At 38.1% G+C, this 10000-nt stretch overlaps 2 protein-coding genes across 5 annotated transcripts in view; both read right to left on the reverse strand.

Moving 5' to 3' along the window:
• The window catches only part of uvrag (UV radiation resistance associated gene), a 60505-nt gene extending 57349 nt beyond the window's left edge, over positions 1 to 3156 (reverse strand). For 2 of the 3 annotated variants that reach the window (XM_053686611.1, XM_053686610.1), the window contains exon 1: positions 2857 to 3154. In XM_053686611.1, the coding sequence (XP_053542586.1) occupies positions 2857 to 2958 (102 nt within the window). In that variant the 5' untranslated portion in view covers positions 2959 to 3154. Of the gene's footprint in view, positions 1 to 2856 lie in introns of all 3 variants that reach the window. The other variant, XM_053686614.1, reaches the window with a different exon arrangement.
• Positions 3157 to 4510: 1354 nt separating this feature from the next.
• dgat2 (diacylglycerol O-acyltransferase 2) overlaps positions 4511 to 10000 on the reverse strand; it is a 12264-nt gene continuing 6774 nt past the window's right edge. Inside the window, exons 6-9 of one of the 2 annotated variants that reach the window (XM_053686562.1) lie at positions 9840 to 10000; positions 9310 to 9484; positions 7524 to 7726; positions 4511 to 6894 (exon numbers count right to left, since the gene is read on the reverse strand). The exon at positions 9840 to 10000 is cut by the window's right edge and continues 44 nt beyond it. In XM_053686562.1, the coding sequence (XP_053542537.1) occupies positions 6740 to 6894; positions 7524 to 7726; positions 9310 to 9484; positions 9840 to 10000 (694 nt within the window). In that variant the 3' untranslated portion in view covers positions 4511 to 6739. 2 annotated transcript variants of the gene reach the window in all.

Here is a 10000-nt window from a genome sequence, read left to right on the forward strand (position 1 = left end):
AGTGTGTTCAAACACGAACACTGAACGTAATGATGAACTATTTAGCCGTCTTTAAGACTTGTACACACTTTACACGACTGCTGGCATATAGTGAGGGCTCCGTTATTGAGACGAGGCTGGTGCACAACCGATGCATGAAAACAAGCCTCCTCTGTGTGTGTGTGTGTGTGTGTGTGTGTGTAAGCACGTGTCACTATAAAACCGTGAACACATCCATGATCTCACTGTTGGACGTTAGAGAGACGCAGGACATTAATGTGAGCCGGTCTGCAGAGGGATGGGAAGGATATGTGGAGAACAATGGCTCCTCAGAGAACATTTTACAGATTTGTGACAGGAAATGACGATAGACCACGAGTGTTAGAGAGAGAGAGAGAGAGTTTCCGTCACTGAGTTCTCACTTGACCTGCTCTCCCTCAGCCCAAATCCGAGTCACGGGGACGGGTATAGGATTAAACCCCACTCACACAAGCGCTCCTATTGTTCAGTCTGCCTTCAATCAGTGGGCGGTTTACAAAGTATTGGCACCCCTCTACCACATTCATCACTTCAAAATACATATAAACAGACCAAAAACCCACCACTAATGGGCGAGGGTGCCAATACTTTGTGCAGCACAACAATTGGACTAGTCAGTCTTAGCCTCCTAAAAGGTTCAGAACACTTTCACTCTGCTTTGGGTTCTACAGAGAATAACAGGGTACTCAGGGGAACACAGACGGAGGGTTCTAATTTTATAACATGGAAAAACTCAAAACGTTTATAAAAAAATAAAAAAATTTTTTAAAAAATCTGTTCAATTAACTGTCTAAAGTGTCAATTGTTCATTTATAGTGTGTGATTTGAGACGCAGCTAAAGAACAGGAAACAATGACCATATAAGGAAAACGGAAAGCGAAAAGGGTCATAACTGCTCATTCAATATGGCTGTATACATTTTGATGATGTGATGGTTTACAGGGGCGTGCTCACACTCACTGCGGAAAAAGTGACGCCTGTTCCGATTCCTCTCACATCCGACATAACAGAATGAGGATTTAGCGCTTTCTACAATCAGAAACTTTTCTTCATTGTATTAAAATTTCATTCAACACTACATTATTAAACTTTTATTTAATCAAGAACTTCACAACCTCCTTTCAGAAAGAAATACTTCACAGTTCACGTGAACGCTCCAATAACCGTTATTACTCCTACGGCAAACGTAACGGGTCACCACCGCGAAGCTAACTATTTAACAATAATAGAACATCCAAGTGTTTTTTTCCTCTCATACCACAGCAATTTACCAACAATTATAATCCAATGCTTCCTCTATTAAAGAACACATCATATTTATCATACAGCAGCTATAAACATTCGTTCCCTCAGGTTTACCTCTGACTGTTACAAAGCTCTGACACTGGAGACTCCTTCCAGAAACTTGTACACGTTGACATTTTTTTGTCATTTATTATCGGTGGAACTCAACAGCAGTGAAGTGTGAAGAAAAATAATAATTTTGCAGAACAGTTTTTAAATTTTAAGACAACTATCGGCATAAACACAGCCAATGTTCCAAGTAAGTGCACTAGGGCGATGAACCCTTATACCGTGCACTATATGTGCAATTCGGGATTTAACCAAAGCAAAAACAAAACTGACACTCTCTCATATATATATATATATATATATATATATATATATATATATATATATATATATATATATATATATATTCAGAATGTCCAGTTAAGCTAGCTGCTACCATGAATAATAACTGCGGAGTTAGCTTAATGAACAGCTTTACTGATTGAAAAGCTACTCTGATAAACATGCTAACAATTATTAGCTTCAGTTAGCTAGCGAAAAATGAGTCGTTTCCTGATTAGTGTAAAATTCTACTCTGAGGTGGGTTAGTTAGCTAACTAGCTAGTTAGTTAGTTAGCTCCCGCCCTTTGATAAACCGTTAAGATGACACAATTGCAGTCACGTGTTTGTACTGGAATTGCACCTGATTTCAATCAATTTCGATTTTATCATCAATCTGAGCTGCTTGTGTGAGACTTTCTCTACACCGTGGAATCTACAAAAGTCGTGCAACCTTCACATTCCTTTCGCAGCTTGTTTATATTCGCCAGCTAATGGCTAACGAGCTAGCCACCGCTCTGAGGTAAAATTCCAAACTGTACCGAGTGCTCGCGCTCTAAAGGGCCAATCAAATCAGCCGTAGTGGAGTGCGGTAGTATATAAAGCCCGAGCGGCTCTGCTAAACACAGGGCATAGACAGAGATGGCTCTGTGTTGTTGCCTGTCAGAGCCTGAAACAGTGACTCTATGGTGTAAAGCGTCTCCATGATCCACTCCAAACTGCTCACAATTAAACAAAAGGAAAACTGAAAGGCGTCATAATGAGTTAGCAAGCGTAACCGTAAGCTAACGGCACTTTCGCTAAACTTCTCATCTTTCGCTTTCCGTCCTGGGTTAAACCCACTGAGGAAGCAACTTCCATCAGCAGTCATTTATTAATTATTCACGCGGGATTAAAATACCAAGACATTTTGAAGAGTCGTTTGGTTTATCGTTATCGGGTGTCAGGAGAAAATCTGCATTAAACCCAAGCTGAATGTTTAACATTAGTGCTTAATAAGTAAAGGATGCTAATACAGTTAGCTAGCAAGTCGAGGCCCGGTTGTGATGATGTGAACACACACAGACATGTGACTAAGGGAAAAACTGATTTCTAAACTAAACCGCTGCATGCTGAAGGTAAAAAATAAAATACATAGCTAGGCAGGTTTCGGTGGTGTTGTTTTTTTGTTGTTGTTTTTTCGTGTTTTATTATTGTCGTCGTCCCGCCCGGTCATGTGAACGTTACCTGCTGGGATGTGAGCTCAACATGCACGGATCGGGAAGCTGCAGCTCCGGGATTACTGACAGGAGTGGATCCGAGAGCAAGATCCCAAACCGAGTTCATCATTATCCGTCATTTATCTTTTCATCTCAGATCGCTCATCCCCGCGGACAAACCTCCATTCACACCCACAACTTTAACGAGGAGGGAAAAAAACAAACAAACCGCAGTTAATCTGAGCCCCAGCGGCTGTGCAGTATGAACACCGCAGCATAAACAAAACTAAAGTCTCCCTGACGGAGCCATTGTCCGACCTTGATTGGGGCAAATTCCTTCCTACGACGCTGATTGGTTCAGACGGGCTGTCAATCAAACGTAAAACCCGCGCTAAGGCGGAAGCGCGAGTCTGAAACGCGATAGGTTAGAACGCGTGTCAATCAATGAAAAGGGGCGGGGGAAATTATCCTCGGTTTACTCTGTGGCCAAATCCGCAACACATCCCTAGTGCACTACGTAGGGTACACAACCCATTATAGCGTTGTTGTCTATATAGTGAACTTATGTAGGGTGAAAAGAAGAATTTGGCATTCAGCCTAAATTCTAGCGTAGCACGAGGAAGTGATTAGTTATCACGTTATCATGAAATAAACAGCAAGTGAATAATAACAAGGAATGAAATTGAATAGTATAATATAAAAGGAAATATTTGGGATTCATCCTGAATGTGACACAAGAAAGTGATTAGTATGAACTGGAAACTGCAGAATAATAATTAATAAATAATAATAAAGAAATAAAGGACTGATTAAATGAATGATTGCCAAAAAAGCAGAGTCAGAGTGGTTTATTTTGCAAAAACAAACAAAAACATATTTTGCATGCTTGTTTTAAATAACAGCACACTACTATGTATTTAAAGAAATTTATAAATAAAATTGTTGTCGTTTTTAATACAGCTGTATAAATGATATTAGTGTTTTAATCAGCGTTAAGTTGATTAAAATGTTTTTAATCTCAATTAAATTTATAGAAATACATTTATCGCTAGTTTTGTGTATTTTGTGTTTTGTGTGTGTTTAGGATTTTTCAATACTAACTGTGACCTGCAAACCAAAGTTCACACTTCAGCTATAACAAGAAAAACACCACAGAAGAAAGACACATAAATAAACAAACAAAGAAACAAACAAATAAAAGCACTGAATAAAACTGTACGCAGTCTAAGCTTGTAGTAGAATTTGCACCGGAATGATACGCGGATATGAATGATCATTTTTAATTTTTCTTCTCTCGTTCCCAGTCGAGTCTTTGTGTTAATCTCACTGCAGAGTGTTCCTCGTCTCATTGTAAATACAGTACAGGTGCTGAACAGAGAGGGTCCGGTTCCCCTTTTGGAGTCTCGGTTCCTCTCAGGGTTCCTTCTAATGTCTCCAACTCACCACATTAGTTTAACTTCATCTCATCTATGGACTAAACCTGGATTCTCCCCAGCCCACAGATCATTGTTAAAGTCATTATTATAGTCTATGTAAAAGAGACTCGGTTTTTAGTAACAAAGTGAATTTATCATTGGAAAAAAAAATCATTTGATCTGAAAAGACAAAATAAAGGAAACCAGTGTGTGTGTTTACTATAAATATACAGTTATGGGGTTTTGATACAGAACTAAAGGCATGAAACAGTTTTACATGTTTTATTTTTATTCCAAAAACATACAAAATTTTGATTGTAAGAATCAGCTCAGTGTGAGTGACACAGACAAACCGGGAGAATCAACTGATTCACAGAAACAATTGCTCAACTTTACACTTTACATATTTATAACATTTAAGCATAAAATATAATCATTATTAGAGATAGTGAAGATCTCATTACAATTAATAAGCAAAAGGCATCCTTGTATACTTTCTTTTACTTTCCTGCACAGCCTGTGTGTGTGTGTGTGTGTGTGTGTGTGTGTGTGTGTGTGTGTGTGTGTGTGTGTGTGTGTATGAGATGCATATTTTATTAACACTTTAGCGGCACGTTATAATACAATAAACCCTCTATTCAACAATTACACAATTACACGTGAACATGTTCATTCAGACGTTACACAGATACGATCAGCCGGTGATAATCTTCACATTACCCTGTGTTTCCCCTTCACAAGAAAATCTCAGCTTTCTGTTTATTTCACATTTCTATGTGTGCACTGATTATAACCAAAATCACTTCCTGTTTCCTGCTCAAACACAATCCAGTCTGTGTCTCTGGCTACAGCTGTGTCTGTCTCTTATATTGCATTGCTTGTGCAAAAGGAAAATGAAACAAAAACATAAAGACCATTGAAAAAAAATAATAATAATAACACTAATAACTTAAGGGATCAAATAAACCTGGTTTTACAATCAGAGAGACAAAAAATTCACCCCAAAAACATTTTACATCTGATCTTCAGTTTGATTATCGTATCATATCTTCATATGATTATCGCTGTGTTACAATAATGTTTTCAACTTGTACACTACCCCTAATCAAAGAGCACCCAACCAGGCTGCATGAATATTTCACTTCTGCACACTGTGTAGTGTATATTATATTTTGGATTTAGTTCACTACTTCTTATATGAGTGCACTACATAGGCACTCTCAGGTCTACAGTGACTCAATCACTCATCTAACACTCATATGACGCTCATCTAACGCTCAGATAATGCTAATCTAACGCTCATATAACGCTCAACTAACGCTCAGATCGCGCTCATCTAATGCTCAGATAAATGCTCATCTAACGCTCAGATAACTCTCATATAACGCTCAGATATCGCTTATCTAACCCTCAGATAATGCTCAGATAACGCTCATCTAATGCTCAGATAACACTCATATAACGGTCATCTAACGCTCAGATAACTCTCATATAACGCTCAGATATCGCTTATCTAACGCTCAGATAATGCTCAGATAACGCTCATCTAATGCTCAGATAACACTCATATAACGGTCATCTAACGCTCAGATAACTCTCATCTAACGCTCAGATATCGCTTATCTAATGCTCAGATAATGCTCAGATAACCCTCATCTAACACTCAGATAGCGCTCAAACAACGCTCAGATAACGCTCATCTAAAGCTCATCTAATGCTCAGATAATGCTCATCTAATGCTTAGATAGCGCTCAGATAACGCTCAGATAAAGCTCATCTAAGGCTCATCTAATGCTCAGATAATGCTCATATAATAGTCATCTAACGCTCATATAACACTTATCTAACGCTCAGATAATGCTCATCTAATGCTCAGATAACGCTCAGATAAAGCTCATCTAATGCTCATATAACGGTCATCTAACGCTCATATAACGCTCATCTAACGCTCATCTAACGGTCATATAACGCTCATCTAACGCTCAGATAACACTTATATAACCACTGGAGCTGATTAAGGTATAAGAAAGGCCCTAAATTTGTGTGTGCAGATGCTCAGTTTGAACATGTTAACTGTTTTGCACTGTTTCTGCCAACAAACCTCTTGACACAAAAATCTGAAGGCAAGCGAGACTTATTACATCATCTAATATAAGAGCCAATCAGGTTTCAATATGTAAATCAAGGTTGTGGGATACTGGCACAGCAGGAGGGGAGAGGAGGCTGTAGTTTATTATTCTAACTTCCAAAAAAAAAAAAAAGGTTCATGAAAATATCCTTGTTCTTGAGGGTTTGAGGGTTTTGGGACAAGAGGAAGTGACAAAGCAGAAGGGAATAAGACAGAATTGGAACACAGCTGTGATCCTCGTTTATATGGCTTCAGGTTTCGGTGGTGTGGTGTGTGTTTATGTGATGGGAAAATATTAAACACTGGGGGTTTGGGTGTTTTTGTTTTTAAAAGGAAAAATACCTTCTTCTTTTTCTTCTTCTTCTTCTTCAGTCGATGAGGAGGACGTCGGACTCTTTCAGGCCGAAGCGTGTCTTGTATTTATCGAACAGAGTGGTGAGAGATTTGATGTACATGGTGTGGTACATTTCCACCACGTCCGGAGTTGGCTCCTCGAGCTTGGGCACTGTGATTGGTTCTCCAACTAAAGGAGAGACGTTATAAAACGGTCAGCAAACATCCTGCTGTGGAGGTGAACGACCGTCTCTGAGCTCAGGTGACTTCGGGACGCCGGTCTCAGGTGAGGTTATAAACAGAACTTTTCCTGAAAACTCATGGACTTTGGCATAAACGCTATAGACTGTTTAAATAAATTATGAACTATAAACAAGTTCTTTCACTGATTTTTTTTAAAACGCAAACTGAAAAGCATTGTGGGTAAGATCCTAACGACCCGGTGTCTCTCTGTCTGAGGGAATCCACGTTAAACATTAATGTTATTAACTGTGAGTTATTAGGAAGAGTTCTGTTTACAAAGCCGGCCTTGGACCAGCGTCCTAATATAGCCTTCGATCAGGACGTTAACCTGGAGTGTGTGTGTGTGTGTGTGTGTGTGTGTGTGTGTGTGTGTGTGTGTGTGTTTATTCTGATGCATTTTTCTGTACAGTGAAATAAAATAAATTCAACTGGATACAAATGAACAACGTAAACACAATGAACTTACATGCAATTATAATAATAATAATAATAATAATAATAATAATAATAATAGAGGACATGAATGATTATATATGATTTATATATGAACGCAGTTATGGGTGTGTGTTGTCTTACCGACGGTGTTGATGGGTTTTCCGTACGGGACGATGCCCCACGACTCGGTGAAGAAAAATCCACAGCCGTGGAAGATGCAGGGAGCGAAACCCAGCAGCTTCTGCAGCTTCCTCTGAACCCAGCGCCACCTCGAACCCTCATCAAATATCACCTGCTTATACGACTCGTTCTCCCCGAACGAGTACACGGGCACCAGGTCCGCTCTGAAACACACACACACACACACACACACACACACACACACAAATGCAGTTAGCATCACCTCACCAACAGCATTCCTAAAATATATTCATTCTAGGCCTTATGTCGTTAACACGATGCTAAACTGGAGGCTACACGTTTCTACTATCTGTTAGCTACATTAGCGTCGTAGCTCCAGCGCAAAAACTCCAAATGTTTCCCAGCTGACGGAGTGGCCTGCATTTGGGTTAAAGGGACATGCAGGACATTTTATTTGCTATTTTTATTTTCAGATTCGGGATTAATTCCGTCTGAAAGCGCGAGATTGTTCTCGGATTTTATTTCTAATCTTCTTTGGAGTTGCACCATTAAGATTATTCACAAAGCTCTGTTCAGACCTTTATTTCATTCGGAAAGAGATTTACAGTTGCCGTGGCAACATTAAAGCAGCCCTAAGCGTCTCTGCTCACTGCGTGAAGAGTTGACTGTTTATTCTATATTCTGTTTTTACTTCTCTGTTCAATTCTGCTCTTATGGCACCCTGCTGAACAAAAGAGCGCACTAAATAGCTCTTTATTTATCCTTTTAAACATTCTCAACAATCTGAAATAAGAAACAGATGTTATTTACTGTATCAGGAAGTAAAAAGAACAGATATACGTGGGAAAGGAATAAGAATAAGAATGCTTTAAGCGCATAAGGGAAAAAAGGACCGATGCAGAAATGAAAAGAAAAAGAGGGGAAAAGGAAAATGGAATAATTTTACACTGTAAAAAAACAACAACAAATAATAATAAAAATAGGACTTTTTAAAAAAGAAAAACAGAATAAAATGTTGATTTAGATTCTTTATTTTTATTTTTTGTGTTTTTTGTTTGTTTTTTACTTTTGATTTTTCTTTTAAATTTAAGTAAATGCCTCAGTCTAAAGAACAAAAATTTTGAAATAGAAGAATTGATGATGATAATAATAATAATAATAATAATAATAATAATAATAATAATGGTGATAATAACAATAATAATAATAATAATAATAATGATAATAATAATACCAATAATAATAATAATAATAATAATGATGATGATGATGATAATAATACCAATAATACTACTACTACTACTAATAATAATAATATTAATAATAATAATAATGATAATAATAATACCAATAATAATAATAATAATAATAATAATAATAATACCAATAATAATAATAATAATAATAATAATGATGATGATGATGATAATAATACCAATAATAATAATAATAATAATAATAATAATAATGGTGATAATAACAATAACAATAAGAATAATGATAATAATAATAATAGTATGCTAATTTATACTTTTTTTTTTACCATAATCACCTACACTGTCTATTTTTAACCATATTTTCTAAAATGTGCAGATTTGTTATTGTTTATTTATTTCTTAATGCTTATTGGTGTTTGATTTTCTCGCCCTGCTCTTTAAACGCTTCCTCCGGACATGTCTGTGTATTCGGTGTATTTTTCAATCTAGGATGGTTTAACTGGTGTGTATTTGGCAGTGTGTGTGTGTGTGTGTGTGTGTGTGTGTGTGTGTGTGTGTGTGTGTTTTACCCTTTCTGCAGTGCGAGTTTGATGAAGCCTTTGCGGTTTCTCAGGGTGACGGAGTTAATTCCCGGGGTGCAGTTGAGAGACTCAGCAGCTCCGCCCACCACGATGACCACTGCGTTCCCCGTCCCGTTACAGGACAGGAGGTAATCGATGGAGTTCCGATTCACCGGACAAATACCTGATCACAGAAACACACACACACACACACACTGTGTTTGTAAGGGTGTGTTATCTAAAACCTGTTGATGTGATTATAGTGAAACTCCTCGTCTGAAGTCAGTCTACAGATTAATAGAGTGAATAGATTAAAGTCCCTACAGTTGGTATTATCTTTATATTTCTGTGCTGCTGTAAACAACAACGAGAAAGCTCACTTTTACACGACGCAGAAAGAAATCTCATGCCAGCATCTTATTCAAAATAAAACTCTCTACACAGAAAGATAAACGCGGTCACGCAATGCCATTTCTAGCGGTTAAAGTTGTGAGACTGCTGTTGCTAGGCCACTGGGAAATAAGGGCGTGCCTCCTCACCTCCAGACATTAAATAATCCCTCAGCAGGGGTAAGCGGAAGTTTCCGGCCAGCGTGGCGAGGGACGGCTTGATCCCGGGGAATTTCTTGGAGAATCCGGTGGCCTCCGTGGAGAAATTACAGAACGCTCCGAAGCAGAAGATGCCGTGAGGATGGTAACCG

The sequence above is a fragment of the Ictalurus punctatus genome, chromosome 16, assembly GCF_001660625.3.
Source record: "Ictalurus punctatus breed USDA103 chromosome 16, Coco_2.0, whole genome shotgun sequence".
NCBI classification, from domain to species: Eukaryota; Metazoa; Chordata; class Actinopteri; order Siluriformes; family Ictaluridae; genus Ictalurus; species Ictalurus punctatus.